This window comes from Triturus cristatus, chromosome 3_2 (assembly GCF_964204655.1).
Source record: "Triturus cristatus chromosome 3_2, aTriCri1.1, whole genome shotgun sequence".
Classification (NCBI taxonomy): domain Eukaryota; kingdom Metazoa; phylum Chordata; class Amphibia; order Caudata; family Salamandridae; genus Triturus; species Triturus cristatus.
In genome coordinates, this window is record NC_140584.1 from 690,595,586 (window position 1) to 690,618,406 (window position 22,821).

The window sequence follows — 22,821 nt, forward strand, 5'->3', positions numbered from 1 at the left end:
CTGGTTAGACTGGAGACGTAAGGGGGAATAAGGAGGATAAAGTTCAAATGTCTGAGTATACTTAGAAAGTTATTATATCAAAGTGGTAGGATTGAAGTGTATTATAAAAAATTTAAAGGAAAAAGTAAAAAAAGATGGAAAAAAATCCATTCAAGAATAATGTGAGTTTCTTACAAGTCTTGGAGATTCCAGTCCAGAAGTTCTTCAGCTGCTTGAGATGCGTAATGTTCCAAGAGGCTCTTGTTGCCATTGTGTGAGAAAAGTGAAGTGATCCAATTCATATCCTCGAAGGGACAGTAATGTTCCTCGAATGCTGGAGCAGTAATTTGAATGGGCAGACAATTTGCGATGTTGTGAAAGGTCGCACGTTGCAGGAGATGTTTCGCGGCTGCGCAGAAATCCCACTGCGCTGCGATTCCTTTTTGCATTGCATTTGCCATTGCTCCGCTGCCAGAACAATCACGTTCATGGTTTTCAAGATACTCCATTACCTGCTGGATATCTGGAGCGATTGTTGAGATGTTGGCAAGGCATGCATCCATTCGCCAGTCGAATGGGCAAGTTTTGCAATCAAACGATGGTTGTACGCATATTGCATAAGTGTAGATAAATGTTATGTTGTAGCTATCTCTGATAATAGATAGAGGCAGGCAGCCGAAAAGTTTTTCCGTTTTTTTACAGTATTGATGTACCTTGGCGTAGAGGTGTATTCTGTCGGACATAGTTGTTACCATAGAGAGCGGTACAAAAGGGGGTGGTGATGGACGGAGCATCAGAACCAATCAAACACTCACACCCAGTCAACAGATCTGGGTTTGATCCATCACCGTTCTTTAGCCCACTTTGCCACCCCAGATCAGACATGGCCATATGCAAATCAGTCTGACCCTGTGCTCTCCATGCCACTGGAATCAAGCTATTCTGGCTGAAGAGGGGTGAAACACGGAAACCGGTCCTAGGATGCTTGTTTCCAGTCCAGGGAGGACCTGGCTTGGCAGTTCGGGCTGGACTGTTCCCATGAGGCACAGGGTCAAGACTGACTTGCATATGGCTGGTTTCAAACTGGAATGGCATGGTGAGCAAAAAAACGATGGATTTAGGCCCAGATCTCTGTACTGGTGTGAATGTATGACATTGTTCTGCATTCTGTCCATCAACTGTTGATTTTGCATTTGTCACCCCGAGTGGGACGGGTATGCTCAGACGTGAGTCCCGTGCTCTCCATGCCACTGGAATCAAGCTATTGTGGCTGAAGAGGGGTGAAACACCGAAACCGGTCCTAGGATGCTTGTTTCCAGTCCAGGGAGGACCTGGCTTGGCAGTTCGGGCTGGACTGTTCCCATGAGGCACAGGGTCAAGACTGACTTGCATATGGCTGGGTTCAAACTGGAATGGCATGGTGAGCAAAAAAACGATGGATTTAGGCCCAGATCTCTGTACTCGGGTGAATGTATGACATTGTTCTGCATTCTGTCCATCAACTGTTGATTTTGCATTTGTCACCCCGAGTGGGACGGGTATGCTCAGACGTGAGTCCCGTGCTCTCCATGCCACTGGAATCAAGCTATTCTGGCTGAAGAGGGGTGAAAGCCCAAAACCGGTCCTAGGATGCTTGTTTCCAGTCGAGGGAGGATCTGGCTTGGCAGTTCGGGCTGGACTATTCCCATGAGGCACAGGGTCAAGACTGACTTGCATATGGCTGGGTTCAAACTGGAATGGCATAGTTAGCAAAAAAACGATGGATTTAGGCCCAGATCTCTGTACTGGGGTGAATGTATGACATTGTTCTGCATTCTGCCCATCAATTGTGGATTTGCCATAGAGAGCGTAGCCATTTCTAGAAGTAGAATTGGTAGTAGGAGGGCCGCAAAGAGGGTGAGAATTATGGGCACTGTTTCTGTTATTCCAGAGATGATCGACAGAATGTCTGAATGTAGTCTGGTATTAAAAGAAGAACAGTTTGAAAGCGTGTTAGAAGGCTGTAGGAGACCGTATTAAAAAAGTGTGCCAGACCTCGAGTGCGACATGTGTTGAAAATTGTGTAACAATTCACAAAGTGTAATTGGCGGTTCGTATTGAAAAGGGAGTGTATTTTATTTGAAGTTCGTGGTATCTGCAGTCGATAAATTTCTTTTGCAGAAGTGAGGGAGACTTCTGTTCTGAACAAAGGTGCCTTTAGTTTGGTTTGTTTCTTGAAATGTGTTTTCAAACTAGGAATTGAAGGCCAAGTTGAAGTTTGGGAGTTAGTTTGTGTGGGTGGGAATAGATATTGCCATAGGAAGTTAATGTGTTTGAAACAGTAAGGACATGCGGTATGCCAGCTCATATTCCGTAGGAGTGTATGTTATTGAGAAGCAGATAACTGTCGTTAGAAGTTTGGGAGTTAGTTTGTGTGGGTGGGAATAGATATTGCCATAGGAAGTTAATGTGTTTGAAACAGTAAGGACATGCGGTATGCCAGCTCATATTCCGTAGGAGTGTATGTTATTGAGAAGCAGATAACTGTCGTTAGAAAGCTGTGTGAATGTTGGTGTGATTGTGGCTGTAAGCTTAGAAGAGCCGTGTAGTTGGACATTCTTGGATAGTAATGAATGACTGCCATTGTGGTCGCACTATTAACCTGTGAGAAAAACGTTTGTATGCTCTTTAAGACAGCGATATGTAAATGGAATAAGCCACTGCTCGTAAATAAACGCGCTATCCTATAATAATGACATTCAACATGACAAACAACATGTGAACGTAGCAGACTCAATGACACTACATACTGTGGGAACCGTGGCTAGCCATGTATACAAACTAAACATGGCATCTCTGCCTCACTATGCAGAATGCGGGGAGAGATGAGAGTAAAGTATGTGCGAAGGTGGCAAGTAATTCTCGATTATAAAAGTATACAATGCAAAGTCTTGAGGGGATGTGCCGGACAGACTTGATCATGCAGAGCACAGACATGCACATGTCAACATACACTGATGGTCTATTGAGTGAAGTGGACAGTGGACGCAACCATGATAGTTCAGTCAGTAGGGAAGATTACGGAATGGTAGCACGTATGTGCCTCCTCCCCCCCCCAAATGTTTAGGGAAGTGGGCTGGCTCGCCGTACGCAAGGCTAGCGTAGGGGTATGAATGAAAGGCATGTTTCTTTGGGTGTGGTTCTCTTTCCGATTAGCGAACGTGTCTGCCAGGTCTGTGCCGCTTACACCGCCACGAGGCTGACGCTGTGAGCGAGGGTGGGTGAGTGAATGATGCTCTGCTGGTACTCAGAAACCGTCATGGCCGCTGTGACGCAGATATGCCCCACAGTTCACCTTTCGACACCGCTGTATGTGAAAGAGGCCCGACCACGTGCCGGCGGAAGGTCCTGGGCCGAGGTCTGCGAGCTTGGAAGGCTCCTGGGGTTATTTGATACCATAGTGGACGATGTTAGAACTGTATATGAGAGTGGAGATGAAGGTACTCCCTTCGAAGAGCTGCAACCAACTCTGGGTCCCAACAGTGGAACGGTGTTTTGATCCCATAATGGATGATGTCCAATATTACCTGCTGCTGAGTTTTCAGAGAACTCCCTCCGTTGAGGTGCCTCAGACTCTGTGCTTCCGTAGCTAATTGCTGCACATGATTATTGGGCTTGGTTGACTGCAGTCAGTGGAGTACACCATGGTACAGCGGGTCGGAACAGTGAAACGGGGTCTTGATTCTATGATTGAGGATGTCAGAAGTTAAAGTCTGTGATGATTTTGGTGTACCCCCTCCAAACAGGTGCAACCAACTCTAGGTCCGAACAGTGGAATGGTGTCTTGATCCCACAATGGACGATGTTAGAACTGCATCTGCGAGTGTAGATGGAGGTACTCCCGTTGACCAGCTGGAACCAACTCTAGGTTGCAACAGTGGAACATTGTCTTGATTCCACAATGGAAGATGTCTGATATTACATTCTGCTTAATTTTTACAGAACTCCTTCCGTTGAGGTGGATTAGACTCTGTGCTTCGGTACTTAACTGCTGCACATGATTATTAGGCATGGTTTATTGCAGTTGCTGGAGTACACAGCGGTACAGCATGTTCGAACAGTGAAACGAGGTCTTAATTCTATGATTGAGGATGTTAAAGTGTGTGCTGATTTTTGTGTATAGCTTCTAATGAGGCGCAACCAGCTCTAGGTGCCAACAGTGGGATGGTGTCTTGATCACACAATGGACGATGTACGATATTACCTGTTGCTGGTTTTTCACAGAACTCCGTCTGTTGAGGTGCATCAGATTCTGAGCTTCTGTAGGTAAGTGCTGCACATGGTTATTGAGCTTAGTTGACTGGTATTACTGCAATACACCACGGTCGAGCAGGTCCAAACAGTGAAATGGGGTCTTAGTTATATGATTGAGGATGTTAGAAGTTACAGTTTGTGATGATTTCTGTGTACCCCCTCCGATGAGGTGCAGGTCCCAACAGTGGAATGGTGTGTTGATTCCACAATGGATGATGTTCGAACTGTATCTGAGAGTGGAGATGGAGGTATTCGCTTCTACCTGCTGCAACCAACTCTAGGTTCCAAAAGTAGAACTGTGTGTTGACTCCACAATGGACGATATTAGAACTGCATTTGAGGGTGGAGATGAAGGTACTCTCTTCGATCAGGTTTATCTAACTTTAGGTCCCAACTGTGGAACGGTGTCTTGATCCCACAATGGATGATGTCCGATATTACTTGCTGCTTGCTTTTTTCAGAAGTTCGTGTGTTGAGGTGCATCTCAGTCTGTGATTCCATAGCTAACTGCTGCACATGATTATTGGGCTTGGTTGACAGTAGTCGGTGGAGTATACTGTGGTACAGCAGGTGCAAACAGTGAAATGGGGTCTTGATTCTATGATTGAGGATGTCATAAATTAAAGTCTGTGATTATTTTTGTGTACCCCCTCTGATCAGGTGCAACCAACTCCGTGCTTCCGAATCCAACGGTATGTGGCTGTGAGTTGTGAATGACCACTGGATTTGGTGTAGACTGCAGTTCGCAGGGTTCACAATTTAGATTGCGTGGTGATTGTTTAATTACATAATCCAGTTGTTAAGTAATTAGAACGTCTATTGAAACATACACAATATTGTTTTAGTATACTTGCTTCAAGAAGTTTTTTTATATCAGTTATAGGTTTAGTGAAATGACCAAATTTATCTTGGAAGTCCAAAGGAACAGTGAATAGTGTAGACTGTGGAGAGATGAAATCCCAATTCGAATTGTTTTGATTTATTAATTGTAGAGTTCTCTGTAACTTATGTTGTTTTATTTTGTAAAGAGGGAGTGAGAAAAAGTATTGATGGTTGTGTGTGAGTACTGCTTTTAATTAACAATGCAGACAGTGAGGAGGAGGAGCCTAGCGCGCAACCAAGATGGATGCGTAGGCACAGGGCTCCCGGGACCCTCGCGGCCTCCCACATCTATCCTGGCTGTAATCCTGTTAATTTGAAGGAATATTCCTGGTGAACCGAAGCGGAGGTGATTCCCGTTTTCGGAACTTAAATCGGACTTTGGGAGCTCGACTTATCCTGTACTCCAGAGAGAGGCCTGTTCCGTGGCGCCACCCCGGACTTGGGTTGGCACAGTCCCCGAGCTCCAATCGAACAACAACGGCTCTGGGGTCTTGGGCGGGCCCGTCCCCCCCTGGTTTCACTTTCGCTTTTGACTTTCCTCTACGAGTCTGGTGGCGGGCGCTCGCAGTCGCTCTGCGTTGGGACCGATCTGTAGCGATCGAGTGGCGTTGATAAAGGGGGCTGTCCATCAGTCAGGTGGACTCCCCAGGGTGATTGCTGCACCTCACAGGTATACTAGATCTGCTTCCCTGCTGAGTGATGACGACCCGGCTGGACGGTGACATGCACAAATCTAGAGCTCCCCGGAGGGGTAGCTACGTGCAAGCTAACAACATGGACCGCTACGCCCAGCAGAAGGGATCTCCCGGATCGAGTGGGCTTTCAGATGCAGCCAAGGAGGGCCCGTCACCCTCGACGGAATTGTCACTACAAGATGTCATGGGTGCCATCGACGCCATGAAGGCCTCGGTCCGCCAGCAATTCGACTCGCTGGCCCACAAGCTTGACACCGTGTTGATCGATATCAACTTACTTAAGGCAGATCTGTCAAAAACTAGTGAGAAGGTCAAATCGCTCGATCTCACGTCATCAGGCCTCAAGACGGATGTCTCTGAATTGCAGACGGAGATCCGTAGTCTGCGGGCCCTCAGCGACCTCTCTGCTAAGAGACTGGAGGATTTTGAAAGCAGGGCCCGGCGGAATAATGTACGCATCATCGGTGTACCGGAGAGGTCAGAGTATGGGCCGGTAGATCTCTTTGTGGAAGATCTGATCCTGACCAAACTAGCGCCGAAAGGCCTCAGCAACTTCTTTACGGTGGAGCGGGCACACAGAGTTCAGGGGGGCCGGCCGAGGCCTGGGGCCCCACCACGACCTATCATTGCCAGAATATTCAACTTTCGGGACCGTGACGCAATCCTGCAGGCCTCCCGTGTGCATGGCCTGACGAAATATGACAATGCGGATATCTTTTTCTATCCTGACTTTACACAATCGGTGCAGAAACAGCGAATGGGCTTTATGACTGTCAAGCGGCGGCTGAGGGACATGGGCTTGAAGTACTCTATGCTTTTCCCGGCCAAGCTACGTATTGAACTGGAAGAACGGACTCATTTTTTTGACCGGCCCGAGGCGGTTGAGGATTGGCTTGACACTTTGCACCGTCGGCATGGCGGGGAGGAACGAGCTGTGGATGAGGGTGGTGGATCAGCGGAACAAGGGTGAACGAATGACTTGTGGTTCCTTGACAATCTTGTGTTTACCCCCGACTTGGGTTTGATGTACTGGGGTTTTTCTTTTCTAGGACTGCATTACCCTTCCTTCATCATTGGGGGGCCGCGGGGTCTCTGGTGAGATTCTTCCTCCTCGGGGGGGGGGGGGGTTCCTTCTTTCTTTCCGTAGAGTAGGTTTATGGGGGGGCGACAGGCACACTGCGAGTTGGGGTGGCTTAATGGTCCTGTGCAGGGGTGCAGGGTGGGGGGGTGTAGCGGGAGTTGGGGGGGTGGCGGCAGGGGTGTTGTTTTTGTGTGGTGTTCGTTTTATACCAGGCAATCAGTGTGCTGTTTCTAACTCTCAACGTGGGTGGGGTGTCCGTTGCTGTGGAAATGGGGGTAGGGGGTTGCGCATTGTAACATGGAATGTCAATGGTTTGGGGGACCGATTGAAGCGAGGGGTGGTGCTACAGTATCTGAAACGTCTCTCTCCTGATGTGGTTCTGTTGCAGGAGACGCATTTGGTGGGACACTCATGCCATGCTATGGTTTTACTACTGGCTCCAGAGGGGTGGGCATTTTGGTTCAATCCTCTCTCCCGCTGGAAATTGATGAGGTGATACACGACGACCTGGGGCGCTACGTGGTGTTGGTGGGCCGGTGGGAAGGACGGACTTTGTGTTTGGTTTCAGTTTATGTCCCCCCGGGGTTGCAAACCACTACCTTTGCGGACTTGGGAGGGTTGCTGCTTGGGCTCCCGGAGGGCCTCTTGCTGGTGGGTGGTGACTTCAATTCTGTGGTGTCGGGTAGAGAGGATCGGCACCCTCCCAGAGACCTCCCCGGGGCGCATTCCTGGCTGGGTGGCTTTATCGACACTATGGGGCTTGTGGACTGTTGGAGATCAATGCATCCGGGGCTCGCCCAATTTACATTTCACTCTGGCGTCCACGGCTCCTTATCTAGATTGGACTATATGCTGATGCCGGCCGCCCAAGCCCAAATGATCGGGGAGGTCAGACATCTGGCCCGTGGCATCTCTGATCATTCCCCGGTCCTGCTCCGCTTGGATGTGGCCATGGGGGTGGAGGGGAGGGTGGCCCCAATTAATCCCTGGTATTTGCATGACCCCACGACTCGTGCCCTTTTGGTTAAGTCTCTGGACCGTTATTTTGAGGAAAATCAGGGTTCAGTCTCATCGGCCGTAACGTTGTGGGAGGCTTTCAAGGTGGTCATCCGTGGGCAGGCCCTGTCCTTGATCTCCCATGCTAAGAGGCGTAAAACTGAGGAGGTGGTACGCCTGGAGTCGGATATAACTCACTTGGAAGAAGATCTCGGGCGAGGGGTCACACGTGACAAACTCCATGCCCTTTGCCTGAAACAAGCGGATTACAGGGCGTTAGTTACAGATGCTGCCAAGCTCGCTAGTAGGGAGCAACAGGGGCGCTTGTATGATGTTGGCGACAAGGCTGGAAGGTTGATTGCATGGCTGGATAAGAGAGAGCGAGCGAGTCGTGTGGTCCCGGTGATTGTGCGTGCTGATGGTGTGAGTGTTACGGATCCGGGGGAGATTGTGAGCTGCTTTGCGGACCATTTGCGGGACGTCTACTCTCCGGTTTCGGAGAGGTCACAAGACGACTCTCGTCAATTGCTGCGAGATATTGCATTGCCGTGCCTTTCGGTCGATGATAAAGAACTGCTGGACGCGGCGCTTACAAACGATGAGATAGCATCGGCGATTCGCTCGGTCCGTTCAGGAAAGGCTCTCGGCCCCAACGGCCTTCCGATCGAGCTCTACAAGCTTCGTCCAGATAGGTTGGCACCTCATCTCCGCGAGATGTTTATTGCATCCCGAGAGGCCGGCGCCCTACCGCGTGATCAACGTCTAGCGACCATTGTTGTGCTCCATAAAGAGGGCAAACCACGTGATTGCTGTGCGTCTTATAGGCCCATCTCCCTTTTAAACGCTGAACCCAAGATTCTCGCTAAAGTGCTCGCTAATTGTCTGATTAAAGTCATCGGTGACCTGGTACACCCGGACCAGTCTGGTTTTATCCCGCACCGCAACACCGCGCTGAACCTGGGGCGCCTCCATGGAGTCCTCGCGAGAGTTGACTCTATTCGGGAGCCTGCCATTTTGGCGTCTCTTGACGCCACAATGGCGTTTGACACGCTGGAATGGTCATATCTCTGGGCGGCGCTGGCTAGGTTTGGTTTTGGACCTGGATTCATTGGATGGGTGAAGTTGTTATACGTGGAACCACTTGCGCAGGTGGTGGTGAATGGTAGAGTTTCTGCCCCCTTTTTGCTTGGCAGGGGCACGCGGCAGGGTTGCCCCCTGTCCCCGCTTCTTTTTGCTCTTGCGTTGGAGCCCCTGACGGCGTGGCTCCGGTGGGAACCCTCCATGACGGGTATTCGTTGGACACCGACGTTTGAGGATCGCGTGTCACTCTACGCTGATGATATTTTGCTCTATCTCACCTCTCCGCGGAAATCATTGATAGTCTTATTTGATGTATTGAACTCCTTTGGTCGCAATTCAGGGCTTGTCATTAATTGGGTGAAATCCTGTGTCTATGTGCTGGTTGGCGACCCCCCTCTCCTCCCACGTGGCTGTCCAATTCAGATTTCACATTCTGGATTCAAATATCTAGGTATCCACGTATCCCTCGATCCGGCGGTCCGTTATGCTCTGAATCTGTTGCCCCCGCTCCAGCGGCTGCGGGCCGATGTAGCTCGTTGGCGTAAGCTCCCGCTATCACCGCTTGGCCGGGCAGCCTTATTCAAAATGATGTCTCTTCCACGCTTTCTGTATGCATTGCAGAATACGCTGGACGTGGTGCCCGCCCGATATTTTAGTGAGGTAGAGAGCTTACAGAGGCAGTTAGTTTGGGATGGGAGACCGCGCATTGCTCTCGCTAAATTGACCCTACCGTGGTACGACGGTGGCATAGCTCACCCTGATATTAGACGATATTATTGGGCGTCCCAGTTGGTGGCGGTGAATCATGGGACATACGGCCCTGCGGTGAACCCCGCGTACGAGATGGATAAGCTACTGTTGCCGGGCAGAGATTTCAATAGGGCGCTTTATTCTACGAAGGAAAGTACTAAATTGACCGGTCCTACGAAAAATGCGGTGCGCGCCTGGCGTTGTGCCACCGCTGCTACGGGATGGACGGGCCGTCTGTCTCGTGCGACTCCACTGTATGCGTCGGACGCGTTGGGAGGTTTGTGGCGTTCGAAAGGCTTTGAGAAGTGGGACTTGATCGGAATTAGTCGTGTGGGGGATCTTTGGACGAAGGGCGCTTTTAAATCGTTTGAAGCTCTTCAGACGGAATATAAGCTGAGCGATAGGGAGTTCTTTCGTTATGCGCAGATGCGCCATGCGTTACTCTCAGCCTTCCCGAATCCTGCAGTTATCCCAGAGGCCTCCCCGTTGGAAGATCGTCTGCTTGATGGTTACCTGCCAGACAGTACTATTTCCTTGATCTACAAAAAACTGATTAATACTCGAGCGGACCTTCTCACACATTTGCGAGAGGTCTGGGTCGCGGATGGCCTAGAGTTGGATGACGAGGACTGGGTCGCGGCCGTAGCCTCACCAAGGGAGGTAGCTATACCGGCTTGCCTTCGATTTGTGCAGTTGAAGATACTACATAGGGTCTATGTCACCGGTCCCCGCTTGCTTCACATGGGTTACACAAGTGATGGTTTATGTCGGCGCGGTTGTGGCTTGCTTGGTACTTTTCTTCATATTCTGTGGGAGTGCCCGAAGGTGATACGTTTCTGGACCGGTGTACATGCAGTGATGGAGGAGGTTACGGGTGTGGCGCTGCTCCCTGAGGCTCGGCGATGTGTGTTGAATGTGTGGGAACCGACTGACTGCGATGTGGCACAAGAACGGTGGGTGACTTTGGGCAACATGATCGCTAAAAGGGTCATTGCGCAGCTCTGGGGGTCCGGCCGGCCCCCCACAGTTACGAAATGGAAAGAAAACATGGATTGGTGCATGTTCCGAGAGAAGACGGTTTATGTGGCCAGAGGCAAGCCTAGGGCATGGAGTAAGATGTGGGGTCCCTGGAATTCCTATCGGGGGGATATCTGCACCCCCCCCTTGGTGGTCGCACCAGACGTAACGATGTCCCTTTGACTTTGATGTTCCTGGTCGCTTTGCGGGAGGGATGACCGAGCCTCTTCCTGCCCCCCGTGCCCTTTTTCACGCAAACAAATGTGTAATTGGCTTCGTTGTCGCTGTTGTCCCCCGCCCATGAGAGAGCAAGTCCCTGTTAATGGAGTTCTTTTGCCTGGTGCAAGTTTCCTTTTGTTGTTTTATTTGTAAAAAGTTAATAAGAAACCTTTCTGAAATACTATGTTCAGTTGTGGGCGGCTGCAGCCGTTAGGTGTGCGGTTCGCTTCGGCTCTTCTAAACTGTTGTATTGTTGTTTTCTCTATATTAGCGGCCGGCCCGGGCGGTTGTAGGCCCATGACTGTCAATATTCGATGTGTAAATAAAGGTTTTTAAAAAAAAAAAACAATGCAGACAGTAGTGTTCACAATTCAGATCGAGTTGCTATTGTAGATGATGCAGTCCTGTAAGAGAAGAGATTGCTGTAGTGTGCTCTGTCTGCACCACTCATACGCATCATTGCAGGCTCCACACACGTTTTCTTTGCTTCGTGTATTGCAAACTGTAGAGCTCAAGTCAATGCTACGTGACTGTGGGCCCTTGCTGATTGTTCTCTCTGGCTTATACTGCAGACTTCAGTATTCACATTTGACATTGAGTCGGTATTGTAGATGATACAGTCCTGTAGGAAAAGACATTGCTCCAGTGTGCTCTGTCTGCACTACTCATACGCATCATTGCAGGATCTGCACACGTTTGGTTTCTTCGTGTAGAGCTCAAGTGAATGCCATGTAGCTGTAGGCACTTGTGACCGCTCACTCTGGCCTACACTGCAGACAGCAGTGTTCACAATTGAGATTGAGTCGCTATTGTAGATGAGGTAGTCCTGTAGGAAAAGACATTGCTCCAGTGTGTACTGTCTGCACCATGCATATGTATCATTGCAGGCTTTGCACACTCTTTTTTGGTGCTTCACTGACGACAAACTGGGTAGCTGAAGTCAGTTTACGTATCTGTGGGTCCTTTGTGACGGCTCTCTATGGCCTACACTGCAGACAGCAGTGTTCATAATTCAGATTGAGTCGGTATTGCAGATGATGCAGTGTTGATGGCAACAGATATTGCTCCTAGTACGGCCTGTCTACTGCACGCATTATCGGTGGCTGTGCACATGCTGAGTGCTTTTGATGTGGTTATGTGAGTGCACTAGAACTGGTGGAGCGTTTATGATATACTCTTTTTGTGTATTATTTCAGATCTATTGATTGTGTGTCAGTATACCACAAGTTGTTGTTCTTTTACGATGGAGTTATTTCTGTATTATTTCACATCTACTGTCCCTACCTTACTGCAGCATAAATTATTGATTCTTTTAATATTGAATCTCTGTATGTGATCCAATGATTACTGTTGTAGTTGATGCTAGCAGCAACCATTGTCTGAAGTCTGGTTTAGACTTACCGCACACACATCCAGCACAGACGTCACTGGATATGTCACCATGGTAATAAAAAGGAGTCGAGCGTACGTGCCCGTATCCACTTCCACTATCTATCTGTGTCCGTGTGTTCATTATCTATGCATGATACTGTCTCAGGGCCGTACTATATTACGTTGTGTTGTGGACAGCGTATGCAACCATGTTACCTGTGGTATTGGAGAACATTTCGGGAATGTAACTTTTAGGTGTATGGGTATCATAGGTGGAAGGCTACTTTACAGAGCATGAATATTGATGAAAATGATGGTTGCATGTTGTGTGTAGTATAAGATATGTGTATATTGCAAAAAGTTTTGAACAAAGCTCTCTAAGCAGAAGAGGTGTGTCTCATGAAATGCAGTACAGATATTGACTAAGATGTTGTCCCCTCCAATTCTGGCAGGTTCCTGAAGTGGACAAAGGTTGTTGGGCAAGATTTTAAAATCCAGTCTATCTCTGAAATCCTGTCGATTAGAACTAACGAATTGGAGGCAGTTGATTTAAACCCACTAGCAATATCTAAGGCAACTCTTATTTACGAAGCAACCATCAGCCAGATGAGTTCCTATTTTCAGATCAGGCAAACTCCAAATCATAAGTATAGAAAAAAAAGGGTCCAACTCCTGGTTTACTAAGGGCTGCAGAATAAAGAGGAAAGCCTTATCTCTTGCCCTTAAAAGAAAAATTCCTTCTAAAATTAGAGAAGCTAGGAAAGAATACAATGCTGCCATTAAAAATGCCAAACGCGATTGGGAGGAATCGTATTGGCAGGCACTTAAAGATGCCTGCAACCCAAGGGATTCTTCAGTCTTTTGGAATTTGATCAAAGCTGCTGATTCCAATGGTACTGTTCCAATACCCAACCATATTACTAATTTAGAATGGCACGCCCACTTCTCTAAATTATATTCACGACAGGACTCCCTGGATAACCAGCAGCTTGCAGAATACTCCCACTATCTACACTCTGCTGATGAAGTCACATCTTTTAACACCACAAAAATTGTAGACGCAATTAATCGCATCGTTCCTGCTAAAGCAGCAGGACCAGACGGCATTCCGGGAGACTTACTCCGATTAGAACCAGTCAGATGGGCTAACTATATTTTGCTCTTGATCAACCTAATTGCTAAGGGTGCACCAGTCCCAGACTTCTGGAAAGGAGCCAAAGTAGTTCCAATATATAAAAAGGGGGACAAAGAGGACCCTGACAACTACAGGCCTATAAGCCTGATAGATGTCATCCAGAAGGTGGTGGGCTGGGTTCTCCTACACAGGATTCAGGACTGGGCTGATGATGGCAGTATCATCTCTCAATACCAAGCGGGGTTTAGAAGGAATACCGGGACTATCGATCAGGTCTTTCGGCTGCTCCTCCTCTACTGGAAAATGGGAGTGATTGGTAGGGGCAGCCTATATCTTGCCTTTATTGACCTCAAGACCGCGTTTGATTTGGTACCCAGGGGGAAGTTGTGGAAAGTTTTAGCAGAAATGGGCATCCCACCACAAATCTTAAATCTATTGATTGGCTTACACGAGGACAATTATGCACGGGTAAGGTGGGGCTCCCAGGGCCAAGTCGCTGACAGGATCATGGTTAGCAGGGGGGTCCACCAGGGGGGCGTCTTGGCTCCCACCCTAGTCTCACTATATGTAAATGGGGTGGTTGATTTTTTGGGGAAAGATCCTGACGACGCACCCACTCTGGCTGGTGATAAAATCGCGACCCTCCTCTTTGCCGATGACACATTGCTCATCTCCAAAAGTCCAGTTGGTCTACAGAAGCTGCTAGATATCTTATCTTAGGTGCAATTTGTAAAGCGCACTGACGCCGAAGCTTCCTGGCGCTGATAGACAGAATGGGTGAGGAGGGAGCATAAGTGGCGGAGTTTTAGCTAAGGGGAGGGAAAAGGTGAGTTTTTAACAATTTTCTGAAGTTCAGAAGGGAAGAAGAGGATTTGATTGAAAGAGGAAGGAGATTCCAAAGCACAGGAGCTAGGTAGGAGAAACGGCGACCGCCGAATTTCTTGGTTTTGTTTTTAGGAGTGACTAACAAGTCACGGTGGGCTGATCGGAGGTTACGTGTTGGACAGTGAGGATGGATGAGAGATTTGAGGAACGCAGGGCCAGAGCAGTGAAGGGCTTTGAAAGTGAGGCAAGCCACCTTGAAGGCAGCCCTTTGGTCTATTGGAAGCCAATGGAGGCTGTGGAGCAAAGGCTTGGCTGATTGCCATCTGGGGGTTCCATGAATCAAGCGGGCCGCTTGATTCTGGACAACTTGGAGGCGATGTAACAGGATTTGTGGAAGACCGTGATAAATGGAGTTAGAAAAGTCCAGTCGGGAAAGCACAAGTGAGATGACAGTTTGGGTAAGTGCCGCGGGGGGAAGAAGGTGACGGACTTTACGGATCCTCCGAAGTTGGTACATGCAAGATGAGACTACCGCTCCACTTGGGCTTTGAGGGAGAGTTCGGCGTCAATGATTACACCCAAGTTCTTTACTGTTTTTGCTGGGATAGGGGGAGAGCCAAGCTCCGGAGGCCAGAACTGTGGGCCCCAGTGGGCGTGACTGAGTCCAGGAAGGAGGAGCTCGGTTTTTCCGGGGTTCAGCTTCAATTGGTTCTGGTTCATCCAGAGTTGGATGTGAATCATGGCTGCGTGGAACGTTTTGATGGCATGTGGTGAATTAAGTGAAAGGATGATTTGTAAGTCGTCGGCGTAATTATAGACAATGATGTCCCATTTCAGAAGAGATTGAATCAGTGGCCGGAGGTATAGATTAAATAGAAGCGGAGAGAGAGAGGAGCCCTGGGGGACTCCGCAAGACGTGGGTTTTTTTTGGGCAGTGTAGGGCCCCAGGCGAACCGCATGTGTTCTTCCAGTGAGGAAGGACCCGACCCACTCAAGAGCAGTGCCCTGGATGCCTGCCTGCTCGACACGGTGGAGAAGGATGTTGTGATCCACCATGTCGAACGCGGCCGACAAATCCAGGAGTACGAGGGCTTGGGGGAGCCCCGCGTCCGCGTTGCTCCTGAGTGTGTCAAGGACTGCCAGGATGACTGCCTCTGTAGAGTGGGCGGGTCTGAAACCGGCCTGATTAGGCTCAAGATGGCAGGAAGATTCGATAAAGTTTGACAGGCACCGGGTGACATGGGCCTCCATTAGTTTAGAGAAGTATGGAAGGAGGGAAATGGGGCGATAATTCGATGGCTCCGCAGGGTCGGCGCCGGGTTTTTTGAGGAGGGGCATTAGGATGGCCTCCTTGAAAGAAGTAGGAAAGATGCCACTGCTAAGAGATCTGTTAAGTAAGTATAGGATACAGTCTGGCAGGTTGAGGCATATACTCCGCAGGACCGACGGTGGACAGCAGTCGTTCGGGGAGCCAGATTTCACGTGGGTGGCAAGTTCCGCTAGAGAGGTAGGATCTAGAGCAGGGAAGGTGGTAAAAGTCAAGGAGTTATTGGAGGAGATATCCGGTGAAGGTGACTGGGGAAGGGGGAGATAAACTTTTTGATTTTTGTGATCTTTTCCAAGAAAAAAAGAGTTCAGGGTGTCGCAAGCCTCCTGGGTGGGGGTCTGGGCTGGGAGGGTTCTGTCATCTGTGGTTAGCTCGTTCAAGACTCTGAACACCGCCTTAGATTTGTTGACTGCCGAGGAGATCCTGTTGGAAAAGTGTTCCATTTTAGCTGAACTGATGGCTGCTTTATAATCTTTACGCACGGCCAGATAGAACTGTCTAGCTGAGTCAGAATAGTCGCGTCTCCAGGTACGTTCTAGCTGGCGTGTTTTTAATTTCTGAGCCTTAAGGTCGTCAGAAAACCACCTATGAGAGTTCCGATGCCTGACTAGGGGAGCAAACAGGTCACTGGCCGATTCTAACCAGGAACCGATGTCTTGTTCTAGTCCGTCGATGTCATTGGAGGGGTGAGAGGCTGGGCAGGAGTCGGCCAGGGCAGTGAGGAAACCCTGAGAGTCGTATGTGCTCCATTTCGTGAAAGGCCACCGTCCATCAGGAGGGCAGAGATCTGACCGGTGACTGTGATGGTGGTGTCAACCAGGTAATGGTCAGACCAGACACAGGGGAGTATGTCTGGTGGGGACAGAGCCAGATTGCAGGTCCAGATCTGGTCGAGGATATGTCCCTTGATGTGGGTGGGTTGGGAGATATGTTGAGTGAGATTCAGATTTTTAAGAGTCTCGAAGAGCTCAGTGGCATGGGGGCCGGCATTAACGTCATTAAACCAATAGTTTATATCGCCGAAGATAGCGAAGCAGGAGTGCAGCGTTAACAGAGTGGATAGTTGTTCACTCATAATGGAGGAGAAGGATGGCATAGAGTGGGGAGGCCGGTATAGGAGGAGGAAAGGAAGGGGGCCGGTGTCAGTTTGCACGCTGATGAGTAAGTTCTCCACATCCGGGAGGGGAAGAGAGTAAGAGGAGATAGAGTTCAAGCGTTTAGATATGATGGCTGCCCCCCCCCCCCCGGGCCGGTCACCAGGGCGATCGGCGTGGAGAATATAATAATCAGGGGGGAGGGCAGCCAGGATGTCTGGGAGGGACTCTGATGTTAGCCAAGTTTCCGTGAGCAGGAGTATATCAGGATTGGAGTTGGATAGCAAGATGAAGATGTCCTCGGAGTGTTTCACCAACGAGCGGGTGTTCATATATAATACCCTGATGGACGTGGTGTTCCTGACCGGCATGGCTGAAGGTGATGGTCCGCATTGATGGAGTTGGTCAGGGCGCATAAGGCCAGCAGAGAATATGCGGCGAATAGCCGTTGGAGATGGCGTGGGGGCAGTATATTGTAGATCTCTGAGTGATTGAGGTGAATACATGATAAGATGGTCAGCGTGGTGTGCCCTAGGGCCCGTCCTGGCGCGGACGGGCGCAGATGGGCTTGCCTTAGGCGCGCCTTTGGCGCGCAAACGGCGCTCCCGCTGCGCTTCCAGTGGATGCACATGATTTATGCCGGGAGGAGGGGATTGGATGGGCGTGGCCTAAAAAGGGGCATGGCCTCTCTCGTGGCCGGTAATGGCGTCAGGGGGAGTGTTGTGGGAGGCTGCGCAGCAGCGCTGAGATCCGCTGTGCGTGCCTGTCCAATTCGAGCGAGTGCTCTGAAAGTGATCTCACTAGCTGGTGAGTATTAAAATAATACAAGCTATTAGTGACACTCAATTTTTAAAATAGCGTAAGTGCGCGAGTAAATGCTCCCGGCTTCTGCCTCAGGAGATAGGTCTGTCTGGAGAGTCGCTTGTATTCAGCGTTTTTATACTCGGCGACGATGGGCGTGGCCTAAAAAGGGGCGTGGCCTCTCTCGTGGCCGGTAATGGCGTCGGGGGAGTGTTGTGGGAGGCTGCGCGGCAGCGCTGAGATCCGCTGTGCGTGCCTGTCCAATTCGAGCGAGTGCTCTGAAAGTGATCTCACTAGCTGGTGAGTATTAAAATAATACAAGTTATTAGTGACAATCAATTTTTAAAATAGCGTAAGTGCGCGAGTAAATGCTCCCGGCTTCCGCCTCAGGAGATAGATTCCATCTTTTCTGTACAATTCGTGGCCTTAAGATAAATACTGCTAAAACGAAGTTTATGGCCTTTAACCCTTATAAACAGTCTAGAACTAGCCTTACCCTAGATGGAACCCAGTTAGAGAGACTCAAAACCTTTGATTATTTGGGGGTTAGACTCTCTGACAAGATGAATTGGAGATTCCATCTGGACAAAATGTTATTGAATCACAAGCGAGTAGCAGGAGCCATCAGGAAAGCACAAAGCTTATCATTAAGCAAACCGGTCGCTCCTGCCCTCGCGGTTTATGAGAGTAAAGCAGTGAGCTCGGCCCTATATGGTGCCGAACTCTGGGGGTTCGACAACACTGACGATATCTCCAAGTCTGAATACAAATTCCTTAGAGAGCTAGTTTCACTTCCTACCAGTACTCCCCTGAGACCAATTTTATGCGACATGGGCAAGCGCCCCTTTAGTGACATTGCCAGGTCCCACCCCTTGTTCTTTTGGGCACGCTTACGGCGGACTGGGTATGCAGCAGCACTTTCAGAGGTCCTCACATTGGACCTAGGTAACAAAGTTAAATGGTTGGTGAACCTTAAGAAACTACTAACTGATCTTGGGGTGTCCGGGGCATGGGCAAGCCAGATCCCTCCGGCAAAAGAGGAGCTCAAACTACTTTACTGGAACTGGGTAACGGATCAGGAGTTAATAACTCCTCATTTGGGAAAACTAACTGAGGAGTACTTCTCACATAAACAACACAGCTGTCTCGAACCATATATGGAGTTTATTCAAGTCCCAAGAGATAGAACCCTGTACATTCAACTTAGGTTGGGTTCCTTACTCTTAAACTCGTTTACAGCCAAATGGAATCCATCAAAACCTTCACCACATTCATGCCCATGCTGCCCTGCCCCGGAGGAAAGTACTGCCCATTTCCTCTTTGCTTGCCCAGCATACAAACTGGCAAGGGCCAGATGGTTAAAACCAATCTGTAGAAACCTTGGTATAACAAAACATTTAGTCGCCCTCCGAATCACTGCTGGTCTGCGGGGTGGCTAAGTTCTTAGGACATGCATGGAACAAGCGCCAAAAAAATACTAAAAAAGCTTTCTGGAGTGATACTGCCATATTGCCAAATTGGAATTATTAGGATGTTCTGTTTTATTGTTTTATCCCTATGAATTTTTATCCATTTTGTGATATAATGTTCCTAGATGGATCAATTTATCTAGTAATTTTAAATCTATAATTAATTCTTCTCTTTTATAACTGTTGTGTTTCAGTATGCACAAGATGCAGAATGTTTTTATGGCATTTTACTTATCGAACAAAGTAATTTCTGATTTTTTTTTAGCATACACCTCTTTAACTTTTATCATGATAAGATGTGGCATTGCGCACTTTATGTACTGATGTGCACTTATTATGTACCAGCACTTTATCACATATCTTGTGGCAGCTCATACCTCATGCATCCTTGGCACCTTAATGCATTAGCACTTTATAATTGGTTAATATGCTATGTGAACAGCTCAATGAGAAAAATCTGATCCTATTTAGACTATCAAGGATAATTTTTTTAACAGTATTTCATACACTAGGCATACTTGTATTTATTTGTATTGGAAATTGGCCTTAATTTTGTCATTGTTTGGCTTGTTAACTTATTCCAAATTAATCGTGTTGTTATGTAGGAATGTTGTTAGTATATGCGTGTATTAGCATGCTTTTATGGTGTTCTCTTTTACATGCACCGAATAAAGCTGATTTGACTTGACTAAAATGGGTGGCGTATTCGAACTGTTGCAATGGGAAATGTTATGAACTAATGAAATGGGTTTTTTTATGGTTACATGGCAATCGCGCAGCCAGTGCGCAATGAGACCGCACCCAATGTGATTTTGAGAAAATATATTTATTATACTATAAGTTTATTAGCGTTAGAAATATAACTGTTTAAAATATTTTTAATTATCGCTTGCTCTCATATCCACTTTAAAGGTTTTTAGATATAGTTTTGAGACAAAAAAAAATGAGGGAATGGCGTATGCGGTGCGACATCGTTCGTCTACGACGTAACACAGGGCGTGGCAGCATGCGTAATGCGTGGCTTGGTAGTGCGTACCCATCGCATACCAAAGTAGCAGCTGGCACGACCTCATATGTACATGTTGTTACGTGGGATGCAGTGCCACAAACCCGTCGGATACAAAATGCGCATCATTTAAATGTGGTGGATAGGATACGCGTGTTGCTCAAGCTTGGTAGACTACCGGTACGGAACTGTAGTTTTCTCCCCAAAAAAATATATATATATATACATATTTTGTGGGGAAGATATAAAAGATTATATAATTTGTAAAGTTTAAAAAAAGGATGATAGAATTGCAAAATATTAAAATACAATTTGAAAAAATATAGGTTTTATAAATATTAAAATATGAAATTAACATTTAAAAAACCTTCGAGATTCACTGAAAAAACACACACACACACACACACACACACACACACACACACACACACACACACACACACACACACACGCACTCTCTGCGACCCCTCCCGATCTTGTGCTGAGATCTGATTGGCTGCAAACACTTCAAACAAGGAAGTGTTGGAAGCCATCTTGGGACTCGGCTTGAGCTGAGTCCCACAAAAAACATTACAAAAATAAGAGAGGGTTCAGGGTATGACCCCCTAGACTACCAGGGCGAAAAAACATTTTGGCATCCATCCCCTCAAAAAAAAGTGTGGGCTTCAGCGCTTCTCTATTATTTAGCCCCAGGGTGGGCCAGGTCCTGGGGGCATATTGCCATTATTATTCCAAAGAAATTGGAGGGGGGTGGTGTCTCTTGGTCACTCCTCTCCCTCGTGCCACCAGGGACCACTACCTCCCAGGGGCTTATGCAAAAGTAATGGTGGGGGGGGGCTTGCAGATCCCCTTGCCCCGGAGACCGTCACCTCTCTAGGGCTATTTGATGTATATTGTGGTCCTAAAGGACCCCCCCCACAATGACCACATGGACCGCCAACTCCCTGGGGCAGGCCCTACTCCAACAAACTCCTGGAGCTAATAATGGCCCTGGAGACCGCCACCCCGCAGGGACGTCTCCTGCTATGTCCCGGGGTGCCCACCCCCGGGACATAGCGGTTTGCTGTGGGTTAGTGGGAGCTTTCTACGCTCCTGCAAAGCCACAGTAAAGGCTCCGCTTCCAGCGAACGAGAACACTGAAAATGCTCTCACTTGCCAGTAGTGGAGCAGAATTGCTTTCGGACACAGGAAGCTGCATAATTAACAGTTTCCTATGTTTGAAAGCAATGCCGGCTCCCGCAGGAGGAAGGAGGCCGGTAGGAACCGCAAGGGCATTGATGCTCCCCCCATGGTTCCCAACACACGTGACTGGGTGGGACCAGGGCACACACAATGGAGGACGGGCCCTGGGAAATGGGGTCCCCGGGACTGAAATCGGCCCGGGGAGAGGGGCTGCGCAGCTACCCTCCCCATTATAAAAAGGCCTGCCCCAGAAGAGGAGTTCCCTGGGGCCAAAGGGTGGCCATGTATTAGAGACACTAATGCATCAAGTCACTCGGTCCTTCTAAGCAGCATTCCAATAACTTATATCCCAATTGTTTTTGCTCACGCCTTCCCTATAATATTCACACATACAATCCAGCCAACTGCTTTGTTGTGCTACAACATAAAGCAGATGGAAATTGATAATGTTACCGTGTGTTTGTATATATAGAGCTTGGCACAAAGCGAGACGGCACTAAGTCATGCTACGATATGGTGTATTAAAATTTTTATGGCACAGGGAGCTTAATCTCAAAAGAGTGTACACCAGATGGAGGAAGGAGCAGGGAACCCTTTGTAGACTAAAACTTTCTTTTTACAACCACAGATCACCGACACAGCAAGTCGAAATGACAGAATATACAATCAATCTGGGTTGGTAAGAAGATACTCAAGTATAAAGAAACTTTAATGCAGACAACATAAAAGTCACTCAGGGAATGCACTGTAAATTTAGAAAACATTTGGAAGAGAGGCGAGATGGGGAGAAAGAGGATAGTCACATCATAGCATAAAACATTTAGAGGAAAAATCATATTTCAAGTTTAATACTTATTCTTCAAAAATAGTTATATTATTTGTAAGAGTCTGGCATACCTGTCCTTTTGCAAAGCCACATAGCAATCTTGAACAGTCATTGTTGATACTTAAAGCAGATATGGCACCATACTGTGCACCAACTGCAGTGCTGCCCAAACAGAGTCGTAGAGCCTGATTTGGATCTAAACAAACAAAAAAAAAAAACACATAGGTTATTTATATTTTTCAAAGAAAGCAATAAGCTGTACACATGGGCCAAACAAAATAAGTTACTCACCCGTATTAATAACTATTGTCTACATAGTACAGACATCTTTTGGGTCAGAATGTGTTGGAATGCAACTATCTGTCTGTCATATTGCAAGGATTTGTGAGTGATACCATGCTTTCATTTCCAATTCCCCCCTAAGACCCAAGACCTTTAGCTCTGCAGGTGGATACTGAGATCGATAACAAACAAATCAGTCTAAGGGGAATCGGGGATAATGGGGTACAGAACGAAAACAAAACACACCCAAGCAGAGATAAAGATGTACATATACAGAACATGTAAAAAAAAAAAAATATATATATATATATATATATATATATATATATATATATATATATACATATACACACACACATATATATATATACACACACACATATATATATACCAGTAGGTAGTTCTAGTTAGGACCCAGTTTCCATAGGAAAGGCGGGTTTTTTTCGTTAATAAGTTTGGTGCCGTTTTCATAGTTTTGCAAATTTTGTGAAGAATAGTCAGTCACTCACTT

The 22,821-nt window shown here is 47.8% G+C and overlaps 1 protein-coding gene across 1 annotated transcript in view; it reads right to left on the minus strand.

Annotated features, from left to right (window-relative positions):
- Positions 1-22,821, minus strand: part of VPS8 (VPS8 subunit of CORVET complex) — a 1,789,524-nt gene that overhangs the window by 1,532,679 nt on the left and 234,024 nt on the right. Inside the window, exon 7 of the mRNA XM_085648738.1 lies at positions 22,100-22,224. Coding sequence (XP_085504864.1) covers positions 22,100-22,224 — 125 coding nt within the window. The remainder of the gene's footprint in view (positions 1-22,099; positions 22,225-22,821) is intronic.